Genomic DNA, 18,508 nt, shown 5'->3' with positions numbered 1-18,508 from the left:
AGAGATTGTGGACCTGACTCTTCCTCCATATTTCAGATATGCGACCATGAGGCGCAGGCTGCTTTATAATGTCGGAGGAAGAAGGTGCTGTTGAGACCCAGCGTGAGACGTATCCTGGGACTGTGGCTCTCAAAAATATTCACCCCCTTGGACTTTTTCACATTTTATTGTGTTCCAATATGGAATCGTAATGTTTATTTGTTTTTTTTTTGCGATGAAAGGACGTAAAACAGTCCATAATGTCAAAGGGAAAACAAAATTCCACAGATCCTCCTAAATTAGTTATAAATGTAAATCAGAAAATAACAGCTTGCATAAGAATTCACCCCCCCCCCCCCCCCCCGAGTCAATATTACAGCCATGAATCTTCTTGAAAAAATCTCTACCAGGTTTGCACATCTGGACACTGCAGTTTTTGCCCACTCTACCGAGCAAAATTGCTCGAGCTCTTTCACGTTGGATAGGGACCATTGGTGAACAGCTTTTTTGATCTGTTGCCACACAGATTCTCAATGGGATTGAGGTCCGGGCTTTGACTGGGCCACCCCAGAACATTGAGTTTTGTTTTTATTCCACTCCAGTGGGGCTTTGGCTGCAAGATGAATCTTCTCCTAAGTCCCTGGTCTCTTGCAGACTACAGCATGCTTTCCTTCTGGATTTCTTTGTACTTTGAGGCCCTGATGCAGCGGAGCATCTTCATAGCATGAAGCTGCCCCCACTGTCCTTCACAGGAGGGACGGAGTTCTCAGGATGATGTCGACTGTCTCACTCTCACCAAGCAAAGTGCTTAGCGTTGATACCTAAAGGGGAAATTTTGGTCTCATTAGACCATAGAATCTTCTCCCACTTGCGCTCGGAGTCTCTTACATACCTTTTGGCAAACACTAGCCAAGATCTGATGTGTGGTTTTTGTTTTCCAACAATGGCTTTTGTTGTGACACTGTGCCACGAAGACCGGATTTGTGAAGCACCCAGGTCATTATGTCGTGTGCAAGCTCAGCTGTGCGAGACGGTTATTCTTTTACAGTTGTAATAGGCCTCTTGGTGGCCTCCTGACTAGTGCCCTTCTCGCCCTCAGTTGTTGAGGATGCCCTGTTCTGCGCAGATTCACAGCTGTGCCATATTTTCTCCGTTTCTGTTGTCATGGACTTTACTGTGCTTTCGATTATATTCACTGCCTCGGAAATGATCTTGTACCATTCTCCCGATATGTGCTTTTTAACAACACAATCCTACACTTACGGTAAATGTTCCTTTGTCTTCATAATGTAGTTTTTGTTGGCCTTATAGAGTGTTTTGTAGATAGAGGAGTTTATTTGCCATATGTTCATGTACAATGGGTGTCTTATTTGCAATGCTCTCTCAGGAACAGTCAAGTAAGTGGCAACAAATCCCAATAAAATCCCATTATGATTCCATATTGTAACACAATAAAATGTGACAAAGTCCAAGGGGGTGAATACTTATGAGTACTGCTTATTAGCTTTTTAGCCATTGCATTTCTCAGGACTGCTTTTGGGTGCTGTTATTCCTTATTTACTTGGAACCTCTATGAATAAGCCAGAACAATAGCTGACCTTCTCTTGCATCACTGTTGTTGTGTCTTAGGCTTTGCTGATGAAGATTGATGCCTTCCATTACATCCAGTTAGGAACTGTGTACAGGTATGTATGGGTGTGTGCTGCTGTGTGATGGGCTTTACCCCGGCTCTGCTCCTGTCCTCATGTCCTCAGTAATCTGAGGGAAGGTCAAGGATATAAGAATCAGTGCAGTAAACCTCCCTCAGGTACCCAGTGTCGTGGCCTTGTGTCTAAGTCATCACAAATAGCTGTAACTCGATTTGTCATCAGCAGGTTCAGAAATCTGTGCGCAGTGATGCTAGTTACTCAGCAGTTCAATCCTTTTCTCATGCCAGTACAGACAGCAGATATTCTGGGGTAAATGCATGTGAAGCCTGAAAGTGTTTTTATTTTTTTTTCTCAGTTTTTGAGAAATCGGTAGTAATTCAGCACATTACCAATATCTTTTGCCTTTTTTAATACGTTGTGCTCTTTCATAAATCTTTAATTCTTCCTGAACCGTCTCAGGCTCCTGTTAGGTTTGTATTATCATCAGATTTTTTATAAGGTGTTTCTCCATCATGATGGGAAAGGTGGCATGTGGACTACAGGACTGGTGTACTGCAGTATTAAGCCCCCAGTGTTGTACAAAGAGGCTGTTTGCATGGCCTTAGGAAGATTTAAAATGAACTGATACAACCCCAGGAGCTTCCTTCAGTACAACACTGTACAGTATGTGTATTGCTTAAAACAAACTGCAAACAATTTCTGAGCCACATATCACAGCACTCTGTGATAAGTTCAGTCATGGAGGTGTGATCATACTTTGTTTTAACCTGTGGGATGCAGTTGAGGAACAGGCGTACTCTGCCTCATGAATTGGTAAGGAGTCAATTAAGTTCTTGTTACTGTCATAGTTTAATTCTTATTTTAAGCTGGTTTGCCTGTGAAACATGAATCCATTAACGTGTATTAATCTCTTATCCTTTTGAGGACACGCCCTTATTTGCTTACGATCCCATGGCTCCTGGAGTCAAAGTCACAGTTTTAAAAACTAAAATGTTCCTGTTTGTCTCCCTGCGGGTGGTTATTTGTACTGTAGGTGAGATTAGATAAGAAGGTGTTTCTCATTTCATTCTGGTCCTCTTTGTGACACCTGCCTTCCCTGGGGTCTCTCGAGTGTTAATGGCAGAATAATGGAAGGGAGTTTGAGGGCTCTGAGCACTTGCCAGCTGCTGTACACAGCGATGTGAAAGAGTCTTGTTTTCTCCAGAGGGCTGCACCCCGTGTCGGATAAGGAGGTTGTTGCCATGTACGAGGGCTCCCATGTGCCCCTGGAGCAGATGAGCGACTTCTACGGCAAGGTGAGTCTGTCAGCTGTCCTGCCCCCATGGCCGGGCAGAAAGCCGTTTGCCTGTGGCACACCAGAGAGAAAGAGAGTGTCTTCATTACCCCCGAGGGGCACTTTGCTCACAATTCAATTTGTACTTCTGCTGTCAGTAATTCGAAATCTCGGCACAGAAAGTTCAAAATTAAATCAGTTGAGGATTTCATCCCTGATTTTAAGTCATTTCTTCTACAGTTTGCTTGAGTACTTAGAAATTTTGTATATTCATATTTAATATGTCGTAGTCCGAAATGTCTTTGTACTTAGTGTTCCATGAGTTTGGCATCTATTTTCTAAAAATAACCTGCCTTTCAAAGCCAATTACCTCTCGTTGTGAATTCATTGGATCCCAGTATGCTTAGCAGGTTTATCCATTGTCCTCCGGGAAAAGAATGTTTCTCTCATTAACTTTATTTTAAATATTGTAGGTGTGATTGTACAATATACTTAGTACCCATTCTGTTGAAGAGAATGTTGTCAGGATGTCTTGTTCGACATCAGGTGAAAACAGTGCGGTAACATACATGCAGGGCTGAGATCTGGGCTCTGGGCTCTGGGATCTTTGTCGCTTCTAAACTGAGCTTCATGGATGAGGCAGAACTCACAGTGGCTCAGAAGTGAGGGGAGTAGCGGATCCCTGTGTCTAACAGTAGAAGATTGACAGTAAGAAACAATAGGAGGTCGACAGTATAAAAGCAGTATAAAAATAAAGACTGAGAATGCCCTGCATGTCTACTGTTTTAGACCTGCTGTGAAGGAGGGCTTACAATAAGAGCAATCGTTTTCTTTTATCTGGAAATATGGGGAAAAAAGATTAATACATTTTGATAACGGTATTTCTCAGACTAAATGTACTTCATGGCGACTCTGAGCTGGTCGGGGAACTATATCTGTAAATTGCCAGGAGAGTTCAGCCCCTAAAGGGGAGAGGGTGTTGAGTCTGAGCTGCGTTTGACAGGAGGTTTTAGACCTGCCTGCCGTCCTGTCAGTGAAAGGTCAGTGTGATGATATATGAGGCTGTAGCCAAGGCAGGATTTGAAAAGTAGGTATGGTCATGTCGGGGGATTAGAGTCGGTATGTGGAGAGATAACAGCTGCATGAGCAGGGAGAGCGTCCCCTTGGCCTTTGTGACGGAAGTGATTGTGCAATCGGAGAACCACTCTGCGGCCCTTGCGTTTACTGCTTGTGTGGAATGAAGATACTAATCAGTTGAATACGGAAATAGCCAGGATGACACTGGGACTTAGAATATCCAGCAGCAGTAATGTGAGCAGTAAGCGAACAGTGCTCTATATACTGTACGGTATGTATGGTTTTAGACAATAAAGGATAGGAAAGTTTCTTACATGCTCTGCTGTTTATTCATTATATGCTTTCTCGCCAGATGAGAATGCAACCGGTTCGGTGTGGACGTCTGTTGCCATTTAGTGGGATGAGTTGGGGTGACATGGCATCTGGGGCTCAGAGACCAGGGAACAGCCCCTGCTTGTCCAGGCTGCCTGAGAACTAGGGGACAGAGTCCCACACGATGGTATCTGCAGCTGGTCTCGGTGCCGGATTTCCCATCCGGCCCTGCAGGCACAGTGCCTAGGGCCTACGAAGGAGGGAGACACTAGTGACTCACGAGAAACAAGCTGAAACGACCTGCTTGCGATCGATTCTAGGCGCTCCAAATCAATAATCATACGGTATCTAGTGGCTGTTCTAGAAACTAGAAGTATCGAAGTGACAGTCGCTCGACTCGCTCCATCAATCAGGTGGTTTAGCATGAGAGTAGTTTAAAGTGCATCATGTCAATCGACGTCATTCAACTGGCGTTCACCCCTCTTTTTGCACATTTCAGAGTGAAAGTGCCCAGGGCCTACGAACACCCAAATCCGGCCCTGGCTGGTCTTGATTCTAAAACACATGCTGCAGACCAGTGTCTTCCACAGCAAACCCCTGGTTGATCAGTGCTGTCGTGACCAGTGTTAGTCAGCGGAATTAATTTACATATGTAGTGCCTATTCAGTAAATGTCAGAGTGCATGCAATCAATACAGATTTTAACATTTTCCCAACAACCTTTTGAATTTGTTATGAGATCCATTGGACGCTCAGATTATCATGCTCACAATTATGGTATTCACATTACTCTGGTCACTCATTATTTTAACTTATTTTACCTCAGAGGTTTTCTCTGTAAGAATGTTTCTTATGAATAACAAACAGTTTAACAATGAGCAGTCCCAGTCTTTAAGAGTTAAGAGGTATGAAGGCGTATTTTTCAAAAGATCATCTGATCTAAAAACAGGTACAAATAGTTTGGTACTTTACATGCTTTTACTTTGAGCATTTTTGGTTTAACAGCTCGAATATATACTTTTCTTAATGTATAATGAGTTAGTTCTCAATTTAATGTGCTTTGTCGCAGCAAGCAACAGCCAACCTGCCATAATGTATAGACAGTATAGGGGCGTACCAGCTTTGTGGTGGGATCAATAGAATCGCTTGGGAGACACACAGTCAAGTCAAGTTCAAGTTTATTGTCATTATACTCATATACAGGTATATGGTATAACAGAATGCTATTTAACTAGCTCTCAGAGGATAAGTAGTACAAAACAAATCAACATTACAGTTGTATAATAAAAGAAAGACAGAGACAACAGGCAATGTGCAAAAGCAACAACAGGTAATGAGCAAAACAACATCAGGTAACAGGTAATGAGCAAAACAACATCAGATGTGCAAAAACATGCATCAACAGAATGAAATAAAAGGATAGAAAATTATGGGGAGTGAGCTTTTTGACATGTTAGGTACCCAGACCTTACACAGACGGGTACCCTTCAACTCCCCTTGTCTCTCACTTATTAAATACGACCTTAAAACCTTTATTGTCTTAGGCTGTGCCTTGTGTTTATATAGTACAACATCTAAAATAAAATCAAGAAAACCAGAACACAGAGTAAGCTACTGTGTCCTAAAAAAAGAGCTTCATTGTGTGGAATTTGTAAATAAAACATTTAAAATCATTTTTAAAACCAAAAAAAATCACTAATCTTAACATTTGGTAAAAGGATTAAACAAAACAGTCTACAATTAATAATCAACTAAAAGGTTAAATAAGGAAAAAATATCTGTACGCCCACTCCCTGGGTTATGTAAGGGTTTGGTTCCTGAAGTCTTTATGTCCCCATAATCTTACGTAATTTGGAAGCAACTAGTTCTTGGCTGTTGTGTGAACACTTAGAGTGAATCATCATTCATGATATTGCAGAGATTTTCCCTTATTTTCCCCCTCTGTGTCTGTTGAGGGATGGAGGAGCAGGAGAGCAGTTGTGCGGGCTCATAGGGTTAATACGTGTGTGCTGATCATGGAGGGGGTAGAGAGGGAGAGAGTACTACTGCTCAGTCCATGACCTGGAGAGAGAAAGCAAGAAATCTTCCCCCCAGTGATGCAGGGAGTGACGAATAAGTCATGTTCCCGTGCTTATGGAACATTCGTTCTTATATTACGTGTTTTTGAGTTACACGGCAGGCATCTGTCAGAAATCCATCTGCCATGTAAATCGAGAACTTTGTGTAATTTGAATTTTTGACCAAAAATATAATTCATCCAGACAGCTGCAGCCAGTTTTGAAAGCTTCTAAGCATGTCCCTGCCCATACAACTAAACGAAGGGGCAAGTTTATGATGATACCCACCTCGCTAGGAGTTCATTGGCCGAAGAGATGGCGATGTTAGCTGTCCGAGGTCTCGTCAAGTATTACTGCAAGATGGGAGGTGCCGGTCTGAAGCAGATCTAGGAGTGTTGTAGCTTGACAGGTTACAGGTGAATTCATGTAGTGGTTCTTGTGGCAGTGGTTGTTTTGAAGTCTTAGAAGTAAAATGGCAGAGAGGCAGCCACGATAGATGAAATAGGATCCCCTTTTTGACATTAACTGCATAGCCACGAGTTGGGAGCTCACTGTTCTGAGTAGGAGCAGCATGGTGTGAAGCACGTAATTTTGCACAACGTTTTAAAATCACTGCAGGCTTCTCCTACTTGTAATCTGAAGTCTGCAGTTACTGTGGTAATGGCTCCAGCAATTGACCTGTTCTTTTTCTTTTAAGTTGACGGTTGTCTTGAAAAGTCTTTAATCTATAGGTTTCAGCTGTGAAATGCCTGTGCTGCTCTGCTGAACCACAGGCTAGAGGCACAGGGCTGATGACGGGGGCTGCCTGGTTTCGTGTCGAACTAGGAGTTCCCCTGCCGACTCCAGCTCCTGTAGCTCAGGGGGCAGACGGCCAATTCAGTGGTTTCTTATTCCCCAGGGACTTGGTGGGCTCTGCCAGATTGTTCAGGGCTCGCCTGTTCCCAGCACAGAGACCCTCACTGGGTGAGCCACTTCTGGCCCCGAACACTAGATAGTGGCATGAGAAACTGCACCAGTATTCGGTGATCGGCCTGGAGTCCAGGTGGTTGTGGACATCGTGACGACATGATGTTGTTCAACAGATGGTGAAGAGCCTCATTATTTCTCATCTGTTGGTGTTCTCCAGCTCTCTAGTGTAAGCTGATGGTACATCTAAGGCTCTAAAACAAGTGTGTCTGCTGTGTAGGGAAGGTTTGAAAATGAAAACTGGAAGACGACAATAAAACAGAATAATTGGCAGTAGCAATTGATATAGCTATCGTTTAGGAGGAATTTACTGGTCTACAGAGATCTGCATGGAGTACTATCACACAGAAGACATGATGGATGGATGGATGGATGGATGGATTAATACCCACACTCATTTATTTCCTTTTTCTTTTAATTAATGTTAGCATGCCCAAAGGGGTTGGGCAACCAGTTGACCTTGGACCCCTAGAGTTTTTTTTTCTCCTTTTTGGTTCCTCTCCTCCATTTGTCCTCTGGTCTTTTCTGTTCTGTATTGACAACATGTCTGGTCACTTGCATTCTTAAGCGCCTTGGGGGCAACCTTGTTGTGAAAGGCGCCATATAAAAATAAATTGAATTGAATTGCTCGGAAACACGATTCAGTTTAATTATATTTGTCCGTGTTGCAGAGTTCCCACGGCCACACCATGAAGCAGTTCATGGACATCTTCTCCCTGCCTGAGATGACTCTGCTCTCTTGCGTCAACGATTACTTCATGAAGCACAACATCGACTACGAGCCCGTCCACCTCTATAAGGATGTCAAGGTGCTAAACTGTGGGAGACACATTCTCTGTGACAGATTTCTTCTCTGTGACATTAGAGTAGGAGAAAAATCTTCTCATCTTTGTTTTTATAGCCCTGTGCTGAAAGGTTATATTTTTAGCATAGGAGCCTTTCGGATTTATTTGTAGTAGAAAAGTACTGCCTGGAATCACCGCCTGCTTGTACACCACACCCTCTTTTTACATTTTTACCATGAAAACTGCCAACGTGTCCGCAGCTGGGAGCAAAGTTGACCTTCACTTAATTAGGAAATGAATTTGACTGCTCTTCAAATAAGCAGCTCATACATGCTCTCACATTTCACATCAGCTGTGTGAGTAATCCTGTAGCAGGCAGCTTCTTCCCTTGCAGTCTGGCCCCTGCAGGCCCTGAGACTGAGACGCGTATCTGAAAGTCCTTCAGTGAGATTGCGTGTTAACGTCCTCTGATCTGAGGCTTGTCCATTGCCTGCATCTTTCCAGTGAGCACACGGACTGTCACTTTACTCTCTGCGTGTCTGTGCTCTTTGTCATCCTGATGTTCATTGTGTCTGGCCAATAGGATACAAATCCCAGACTACACCGGATGCCTGGTATATTCAGCAATATCATTGCAATTCAGATGATCTTATTTTTGACATTTCATGGAAATAGATTCTCGGTTTATGAATTTAAAAGACAATTTGGTACAAACGTGCTTCAGCTGTCTTGTGTCTACATTTTATACACTACGCTTTCAGTAGCCTGCCGGTCAGTCGTGCTGTGGTGGTTTTTGTTAGTTCACATACGAGCTGTGGGAGATGGTAGGGTTGTGCTGCATGTTCAGTTCTCTGCCCTGTGTTACTCAGCAGCCGGCAGTGTTGCTCTGACTGATGCCATGTTGTTTCCCTTCTGCTGACCAGGAGGCGATTGGAGACGTCCATGTGAGGGGCATCATGTACCGGGCGGTGGAAGCAGATATTGGTAACGTCGTGTTGGGGGGTGGAAGAACTGGGATTGGGATCTGGGATTGTTTTCCCAGAGCTGGAAACAGCAGCGGCTGACACTGGGGCTTTGGGCCTGTAAAACGTGTGTGAGCTTAGTGAGCTTTGGCAATCTGTTGTTTTTTTTTATCAGTTTGTAAAATTTATGCCGAAGGGGGAACTTTTGAGAGCTTCAGAGTCTCGGATCTTAAAAGCATTGTTGCCTTTTTTTTGTGACCTGTAAAATCATCGCTGCATCCCTCAGCCTGTAGGGATGTGAGGGGCAGGATACACTTGCAGTATGTGGGCCTAGTGAGTGGCTTTCCCTGTCGGAGCTCAGATTGAGCTCTGTGGCCGCAGGCTCAAGCCTGGGCCAAAATCGCTAGCCGACTGGGACCGAGATGGCCCAAATCAGAGTGTGCAATGTGCTCTGAGCGACGCAGGACACAGGACTCCTGAGGTGACCAAGCGTTTGTAGGCACATTGAAGGATGTGCCTCTCTTCCAATTGGAGGTGATCTTCCTTGTGCCCCTGTGACGTGGTGAAAGATGATTGGCTCATAGGTGGGTGGGAGGAGTCTGACTCCACCTCCTTACTCTCCCCTGGCTGCGGTCCTGAGGCTTGTTGCTGTGAGCAGAGACCTGAACAACACACAACTGGTCATTTCAACACGTAATATAAACAGTTTGTGTTCCTTTTTTAAAAAAAAATCAGTTTATAGTAGTGGTACACTTGGCTTTACATGTTTTTAACAGTGATGTTCGTTCAGTGGCCTCTGTGTACAGGGATGTTAAGGAAGATGGACACGACTTTTCTGCCCACAGTTAAGGCTCTGCATTTAAAATTCTGCAGTCTACCTCTTATTCTGCCTTTGTACTTTTTTAGAGTGCTCTTATGAAGCTGAACTTCCAAATGTTGTTTTTAGGAGGTTTTGCTGTTTGCTGGTACAGGGTTGTTGCGTAACTGGCTTTGTCCCTCTGTTTAGAAAAGTACATCTGCTATGGTGAGCTGACCCATGCTGTTCTGAGCAAGCTGTCAGATAATGGGAAGAAGATGTTTCTGATAACTAACAGTCCTTTCGACTTTGTGTAAGTGTAAAGTCGATGCCTGTTGTGTTGTAACTTGATGAGATGTTTGTAGGAGGCATTTCACTTGCTTATCCTAAACAGACCCTTGCATGGCTGTTTGTGGAAGCAACATGAAACCAGTGTTGTATTGTGTGACATATTTCTTAGTGGAATTGATAATATATTTACTTATATGTTATTGAACTAGAGTTTTATAAAGATTGTTGATTTTACAGACATTTGTGTGGATATTTCCCATGCTTTGCGGTGAATTAAATCGAATTGAATTAAACCAAAATCTTGCAGAAGTTAGAAGCTGCTGTAGGTAGCTCTTGTCTGAGCTGTGCACGAGCAGGCATGCTGTGCCTGTGGGTGTGTTCTGTAGGTTCTGCACTTCCTGACTGGTTGTCGGAGAGGTGACAGGCTGCATCTCTGCCCCATCCTGTTCATGAAACTTTTCTTGTGTTGTTTCCTAGGGACAGAGGCATGAACTACATCGTGGGGAAGGACTGGAGAGACCTCTTTGACGTCGTCATTGTACAGGCAGACAAGCCTGGCTTTTTTAATGACAGGAGGAAGTAAGTGTGTGTGACTAGATTTTACACCAATGTGGAGCAGTTCCTTTCATCTATTGAAGTATCATGTAGTTAAGCAAGAATAAAAAAATATAGTTTAGGAGGAAGCTGTCTACACTGCACAATTCGAAATCAAGGGGCAAACATGTAGTTTGCATGTAGTGGGAGCGAGGAACTTGGTCGCATTCAAGTCCCTGGACAGTCCTCTGGTCACGTTCAGTCACGGACCTCTCTGCATCCAGCTTCCCTCCTCCCTGCAGACACCAGCCCGCTCCTCCTGGAGGGCTCGCTCCCAGAGAAGCTCTTCCCTCGCGGAAATCGCTCGCTTTTGCAGAGCGGGGGCTCTGGCTTGTGACCAGCGGTTTGAGCGAGTAGGAAAGAAAAACCCACCAGCTGCTGTCAGGGCGCCTTCCAAAAGAATTACGTACGTTTTTTATCGTAAATAATGAATATAGAAAAAAGAAAAGGAAGGAAGCCTAAAATCTTTCTGTAATTCTGTCTATTTTTAAGTGTTTTATTTATGGTGAAGTAAATGCTCCATTTTACAGCTCCAAAATGCTTGTAAATCACAGAACGCCTGCAGCAGGGCTACTGTAGGAACTTATTGTTTAAGACGCTGCAGTGATTGCAGTTACACTGTTACTATGGTAAATAACATATTACGACAGCATAGGTCTGGGAAACGGCACATCCTCTCGGTTTGCATAAACCGATTTTGCACAGAAAATGACGTAGAGTTGAAGTTACAGTTTCATTGCCAGTAGATATATATTTTTTTACATCCGGGGTTATTTTCTCAAAATATCCGTTGAACTGGTTATTCTTTCAAACAAACCAGTTTCCCTTATACATTTCCATAAATTTGTAAAAGAACCAATTAAATTGACCGTCCAACCTTTCCAAAAAAAGCTGTGACAGATTCACAAAGCGGGGTGCCTTAATCTGGGGTTCCACTTCACTTCCTCCCATTGTCCTCTACGCTGGCGGGGCCCTGTGTAACGATGGCGGTACCCTTGCAGGCCGTTCCGGAGGGTGACGGACAAAGGGGTGCTGTTGTGGGACAGGATTCACCGTCTGGAGAAGGGACAGATTTACAAACAGGTGAGACCCCCTCTGCTGTCGCTGTGCTCCTCGAGATGCACCACGCCAAGGAGATCGCCCGACTCGGGCCAAACCGAGATGAAATACGTCTGTACAGAAGAGAGGCAACAGCGGTGTGCCAGTTCGCCTTTGGAAATGTAATTGTATTCGGTTTATTTCTCGATTTCTTTTTTGATCTACACAATTGTTACACTCCTTAGTAAAAAGTTTGTGGGAATATGTTGCTTAATTTTCGGCGCTTTTGCAAGCAACATGCAATCCTCTGCATTGCAGTAAGAGTTTGCCCTTTGTATATCTGGAGCTGGAGCTTCATTGCAGTAATGAAGATTTGCTCCAAGACGTTCAAGACCTCACATTTCTAGCCTGTTAACTACATGTACCTGATAGTGGATTAGTCCTTGCTGATTAGATTTGTGTTTTCAGCTTTGCTCCTCGGGTCCTTTTCACTTCCCTGATCTGTCTCCTCTCCCTGCAGGGCAACCTGTATGAGTTTCTGAGGCTGACAGGCTGGAGAGGATCCAAAGTGCTGTATTTTGGGGATCACATCTACAGTGATCTGGCCGTAAGTGCAGACTTGTTTATGATTTCTGTATTTATCCTATGAAATATTGTATTGCTCTTGTATAAAACTGTAATATTATTGTATTAGTTTGAATGACATTTTCTCTATTTGTCCCATTTATTGCATCCATTTTTTGTGTTCGTTCGCGCGACAGTGAAAGCCTGCTTTAATAAGATCAGGTTTTTAGCAATGAACCCAATTCATTTCTGGGTTTGTGATTGTGAGCTGACAGGAGATGCCTGTAACTGCCGCTGCACGAGGGGGTGTAGAGTGAGTGGTTGTGATTGTGAGCTGACAGGAGATGCCTGTAACTGCCGCTGCACGAGGGGGTGTAGAGTGAGGGGTTGTGGTTGTGAGCTGACAGGAGATGCCTGTAACTGCCGCTGCACGAGGGGGTGTAGAGTGATTGGTTGTGAGCTGACAGGAGATGCCTGTAACTGCCGCTGCATGAGGGGGTGTAGAGTGAGGGGTTGTGGTTGTGAGCTGACAGGAGATGCCTGTAACTGCCGCTGCACGAGGGGGTGTAGAGTGAGGGGTTGTGGTTGTGAGCTGACAGGAGATGCCTGTAACTGCCGCTGCACGAGGGGGTGTAGAGTGAGTGGTTGTGATTGTGAGCTGACAGGAGATGCCTGTAGTTGCCGCTGCACGAGGGGGTGTAGAGTGAGGGGTTGTGATTGTGAGCTGACAGGAGATGCCTGTAGTTGCCGCTGCACGAGGGGGTGTAGAGTCAGGGAAAGGGTGGATGCGGTGCTGAACACCGCGTCCTGAGAGCTCAGTTGCCTTCACTTCCAGGACCTGACTCTGAAGCATGGCTGGAGGACTGGCGCCATCATCCCGGAGCTCCGGCAGGAGATCAAGATCATGAACACGGAGGAGTACGTTCACACGGTGACATGGCTGCAAGGCCTCACCATGCTGCTGGAACACATGCAGGTCAGTACAGCTGCAGGGCAGCTGGTGGGTGCAGGCTGGTGCTTTAAACACGCCCAGAAAAGAAGGGAAAAAGTCACTGGCTAAAAGAAATCCATCCCTCTTGGGTGGCTTTGTTGAAATGGGGAGCTGTCGATGGTATTGTTTTCTTAGCAAAGGTGCCGTGCGGGATTACTGCTGGCTTCGTGCCACGTTGGCATGTTTTCATTCTTTCTTCTCAAAGAGATTGAAATGTCGCCTGTAGCCTCTTCTTGCAGGAAAAGACCCATTAAAATGACCTGGCGGTAAGGCATTATCCCCAACTTCTCCAGGGGCACTGTATAAATGGCTGACCCTGCGCTCTGACCCCAAGCTTCTCTCCCTGTCTGTGTGTCTCATGGAGAGCAAGCTGGGATATGTGAAAAGACAAATTCCTAATGCAAGAAATTGTATATGGCCAATAAAGTCATCTTGTCTTATCTTAGTAGAGGGAGTCTTATGGCAAGAATGAAGCCTCTACTTTGGCTTCATTCAAGAAATGGCTGGATAAGATCTTTGGATCAATTAACCACTGACTCCATAACGGCCTTCATAGGCCAAGTGTGATCCTCTCTTTTTTAACCATTTTTATGCTCTTAAGTACAATCAGATTACGTTTTGCGAGCGAAAGGACTTTGACAGCGTTATCAGATACCTTTTCTCATCTTCAGAACTGAATTCGCTCCACATTTTAGTATTGTTTGATAATACAAATCTGTCCAAAAACAAAGGCTTCAAGGATTTGTACATGACTGATTTTGAAACGTCCTTTTAGATGTTTGGGAGATATATCGCACCCTGAGTGCTCTGCTTTCTTTACTCTCTCAGAAAGACTATTTCCCGTTGAAGATGTTACATCGTTAAAACTAAGAGATCTGTTAATTAAGCACTCAGCGTTCCTTCTGCTTAGTGCTTTAGGCGTACAGTACGAGACGGGGAAGTGCTGTAGAGATTGACTGGTCTGGTAATGATGTTGTACAGACCAGCAAGGAAACTGGTAATCTCGTAGAGTTTGTTGGCTTTGGCCAAACCAAGAAAGGGAAGATGGGTCTACACTGTTCAGCCAAAGCAAACGTTTTATTATTGGAAGAACATGATGGTGAAATGTTGGAAAGGTCAATCTTTAGTCACACAAGTGTACACAGGCAAGCTTGTCTTTGCTGTGAGAAACGTTTCTCGTTGAGGATTTTCATCTCAGCATCACAAATCACGATGCACTAAGTTAAAATTTTACATTTGTATTGATTAAATCATAGCTGCGGCTCAGTTTATATAGTGAGTGGATTTAAGTTTTTGTATTTGGTTTAAGCCTCCTGTGTGTTTGTACTTGGAGACCTCTGCTTCACGATTAAGGCAGAGATCCTTCTCTTCATTGTTTCTGTTCTGAGGGTATCAGGCTCCACACCTCTTATGTCAGAAATAAGTCCTGAAAATCTGCACCAGTGAAAGTCACTGTGCAGGATCAAACCACCTGAAATGGATTTTATGGGCTGGAACATTCTGGCAGAGTATTGCCATGAAACCTTGACCTCATTCCAAGAATCCTGTTTTTATTCTTGAGATACAGACGAAAAAGACCAGTACAGACTGCAGAATACAGGGAACTAGAATCACATTTTGGGCATGTCTTAGTGTAAAGAAATAACAACAAATAATTTAGGTATTATTTAGATATCTTGTTTAAAAACAGCCCAGTATGTAACTGGCATTATTTGAAGTAGAGCCATTTGGAGCCCCAAGTTGTTTCAGTTTTTGTGTTAAATACCGTTTGTTGAGTTATGTGAATATTCCCAGCCAAGGAAGAAAGCTGTTTTTGAGAGGTAAATGTGTCTTAGCCCAAAAGTGACTCTGTCCCTTAAGTAACTGAGCAGTGTTGTATGTTAAGTGGATCTCCATATCAGCACCACATATACTGTACGTCAACCCTAGTTTGACTATTGATGTTCCTCAAGTCAGTCTTAGTACTCGGGTCAGGAGGCGTGAGGTCAAATGGACCCGAACCTTGCAAGATGTTGCAAATATGAAAAAACATAAATATATACATTAACATCCATACACCTGATGTAAAGGATACGTGTGCTAAAACTTTACAGTGCGCTATCCTCATTAAGAATATTGTGTAAACTCTACAATTACAAAGAAGGTATTGCTGCTCTGGAATCAGTCCAGAGAAAAGTACACAGACGCATTAAGGGCTTAAGGGAATGACCTGCACTGACGGACTAAAAGCCCTCAAGCTTTTTAGTCTTAATCAGAGACGACTAGAAGAGTGCAGGATCCAGGTATTCAGAATCCTCAAAGGCACTGACAAATTCAGCCCAGCGGACTTCAGAATAAACAGTGAAACATAAACCAGAGGACACCAGTGGAAACTATGTGGAAGAGCGTTTATATCTGAAAATAGAGGGCTCTTCTCTTCCCAAGGGCTTATGGGCATCTGGAACAGTTACCCAGCCACATTCTTGAAGCTGAAATCCTGGCTTCATTGAATAAACCACTGGATGAGATCTTCAGATCAATCAGGTGTTAACTACAAAACCAGCTAGATGGCCAAATGGTCTGATCTGTCTGCTGCAGAACAGCTAATGCCTGCTCTTGCTTTTTACAGGTGTCCGTACTGTGCTGAAGTGTGCGCTGGTGTTTCCAAACTAATTCTTAACTTGCAGCACTTTTATTACTCAGTCCAGATTTCAAACAAAACTAAAATGCAGAGCAGTTATCGGATTTTACTTCCTTGCACTGGATTTCAGATTAAAATTCAGAATAGAGCTACAAACCTCTAAGGGCTTGAATAGTCTCTAAACTATATCGGTGCCTGTTAACACACCAACACATCCTGTGTGCTCTGCCAACTGGTCTTCTTCCAGTTCTCAGAACTAGGTTCTGAACACTGGTAGACCAGCTAATTACATTAGCACTTTCAAATCCCATATCAGCACTCATTTTTATCCTCTAGTTTGCAGTTGTTTAATTTGCCCTTTTAATTTTTGTATATCCGTCTCTCTAGTTGACTGTTTTATTGTACAGTGCGTTGTGCTGATGTACTGTTAAGGGCGCTGTATGACATTATTATTTGCCTTTGCTCCAAGGTGCACAGAGATGCTGAGTCCCAGATGGTCTTGCAGGAGTGGATCAAGGAGAGAGAAGCTATGAGGTGATTGAGGCTGAGACTCATGGAAGAACTTGGTAGAGTTTATAGCTCATGAAGTGACGTTTTATATCCTGTCCGAGCTGGGATACAGTGCTGAGAAAAGAATGTGTTACCAAAAGGGTTTGTATTTAATAATTCAGTGTTTTGGAGATGCTGTGGTCTGTGAAAGTGGTTAAATGGGTAACAAATAAACAGGTACTACGTCTGAACAGCCCTGTCCTTTATAATGGTCAGAAACTTTGTGAGTTTGGTCTGCCAATCTTGTAAGCACAGGGAAGCAAGATAAATAAAAGAAAGATATTTAAGGACTGCTCTAGTTTAATTACTTTGGGGAAAACTACACCGAGCATCTTTGTGTGTGTTTCGCTCCCATGCACAGGAAATAAAAACTGTTAACGTCTGAGACAGACTCTTGACTGTCTTTTAAGGGGGAAGTGAGGAAAATTTCTCCCAACAGATATAAGCGTTGACATTCCATATTCGGCCATTTATAGGCAGTTATCGGTACAGACAGCACTTAAACTAAACAGACCTACCTTCATTGGACTTTTGGCAGGTCGAGGACGAAGGACATCTTCAACCCTCAGTTCGGGAGCCTCTTCAGGACTTCCCACAACCCCACGTACTTCTCCCGGCGCCTCTCCAGGTTTGCGGACATCTACATGGCCTCCCTCAGCTGCCTGCTCAACTACAACCTGCACCACACCTTCTTCCCCTGCCGCACCCCCCTGCAGCACGAGGCCCCGGTCTGGCCTGGCCAGATGGGCGCCGGCTTCTTCAAGACGCCACGCCTGGCAGAGATGGCCCAGGCCAAGTAGAGGCCGGCCAGGCTGGGAGACGGTCATGGCGTAGCCAGGCCTGCACCCTCAAGCTGTGCTTGGACAGGCCGGGAGAGAGGAGAGCCGTCCATTAACATCTTGTCCAGGTCGCCGTAGTGCTTCCTTTTCCGTAATGTGGCTACTTGCTGTGCTCTTGAAGCCTTGTGCCTGTTTGCATGTTGTGGCTTTTAAATATAACGCAACAGCTCTGTAGAACCTGCTCACCTTCTCGATGGGCTGGATAACGGACTTTGACTCCTTGTTTCCACTGTAAATGGGTCCTAAAAATCGCGCTATGTGGAAATCCATCCCAGAGGATGGAGGCCACGTGATTAAATTTATCCCTGTTGTGTCTGACAACCTTTACATGAAGGAAAGATGAACTGGCTTGCAGGAGATAATCGGTTTGGGAGTACGCATGAAAGAAAATGGTGACTTAGCAGGAGGTGAAAGTCACTGGGATAGAGAACACAGAAACTAAATCTTGCTTCTTTCCTGAATCTAATGCATTGCCTTCTGTTTGACTCAACACACAGCCGCACTGTTTGCACTGCTAGGGGTGAAAAAGGCCATGTTTTGCACAGGGAGAAACAGGGCTGGACTCCTTTATTCTCTTAGACTTGTATTTCTTACTTTAAACATGCTACATTCAGGCTATTTAAACAGAATGTAAAAGATGTTATTTTTATAAGGAAGAGGTTGATCGTTTGTCTATTTACATTTTTATGTGGATTTTATTGTTTTGTTTAATGACTGAAATGTGTTTGGAGTTTGAATTTTATGTGCATTGTATATGCTGCAAAGGCAAATCACACATTTTACATCTTAATATACACAGCGTGGACATGTACAGTACTGTATAACGGTAATGTTTTATTTACATGAAGATGATTTTAATTAAAATCTACAGTAAATTAGCCCCCAAACCTCTATGAAACATGCCTTTACTATTTTAGCACCTTGGTTTATGGTGGATTATCAATGTGTATGCTGTTTTGATTAATGGCTTTTTGAGAAAAAGTGAACATTCTGCATGGACCGTATTATATAAGATGTTGTCAACGTATAGTCACAGCAAAGCCTTCGTTCTCCTGACATTTTGCTGCGTTTCCTGTTCACAGAATGTTTGTCGGGTCTGTTAGCTTTGTATGATAAGTAATCATTCAGAATTCTGTATTATAAATAAATTACGGGTTGATTAGATAA

At 43.8% G+C, this 18,508-nt stretch overlaps 1 protein-coding gene across 1 annotated transcript in view; it reads left to right on the top strand.

Moving 5' to 3' along the window:
• Nucleotides 1-18,508, top strand: part of nt5dc3 (5'-nucleotidase domain containing 3) — a 22,924-nt gene extending 4,416 nt beyond the window's left edge. Inside the window, exons 4-14 of the mRNA XM_088922703.1 lie at nt 1,609-1,664; nt 2,833-2,923; nt 7,984-8,121; nt 9,021-9,081; nt 10,066-10,168; nt 10,624-10,725; nt 11,742-11,823; nt 12,299-12,385; nt 13,178-13,318; nt 16,423-16,487; nt 17,041-18,508. Coding sequence (XP_088778829.1) covers nt 1,609-1,664; nt 2,833-2,923; nt 7,984-8,121; nt 9,021-9,081; nt 10,066-10,168; nt 10,624-10,725; nt 11,742-11,823; nt 12,299-12,385; nt 13,178-13,318; nt 16,423-16,487; nt 17,041-17,302 — 1,188 coding nt within the window. The 3' untranslated portion in view covers nt 17,303-18,508. The remainder of the gene's footprint in view (nt 1-1,608; nt 1,665-2,832; nt 2,924-7,983; nt 8,122-9,020; nt 9,082-10,065; nt 10,169-10,623; nt 10,726-11,741; nt 11,824-12,298; nt 12,386-13,177; nt 13,319-16,422; nt 16,488-17,040) is intronic.

Source organism: Atractosteus spatula, chromosome 8 (assembly GCF_055471065.1).
Source record: "Atractosteus spatula isolate fAtrSpa1 chromosome 8, fAtrSpa1.hap1, whole genome shotgun sequence".
NCBI classification, from domain to species: Eukaryota; Metazoa; Chordata; class Actinopteri; order Semionotiformes; family Lepisosteidae; genus Atractosteus; species Atractosteus spatula.
Note: the sequence above shows the minus strand (reverse complement) of the source record. Positions and strands in the feature narration are given on the sequence as shown.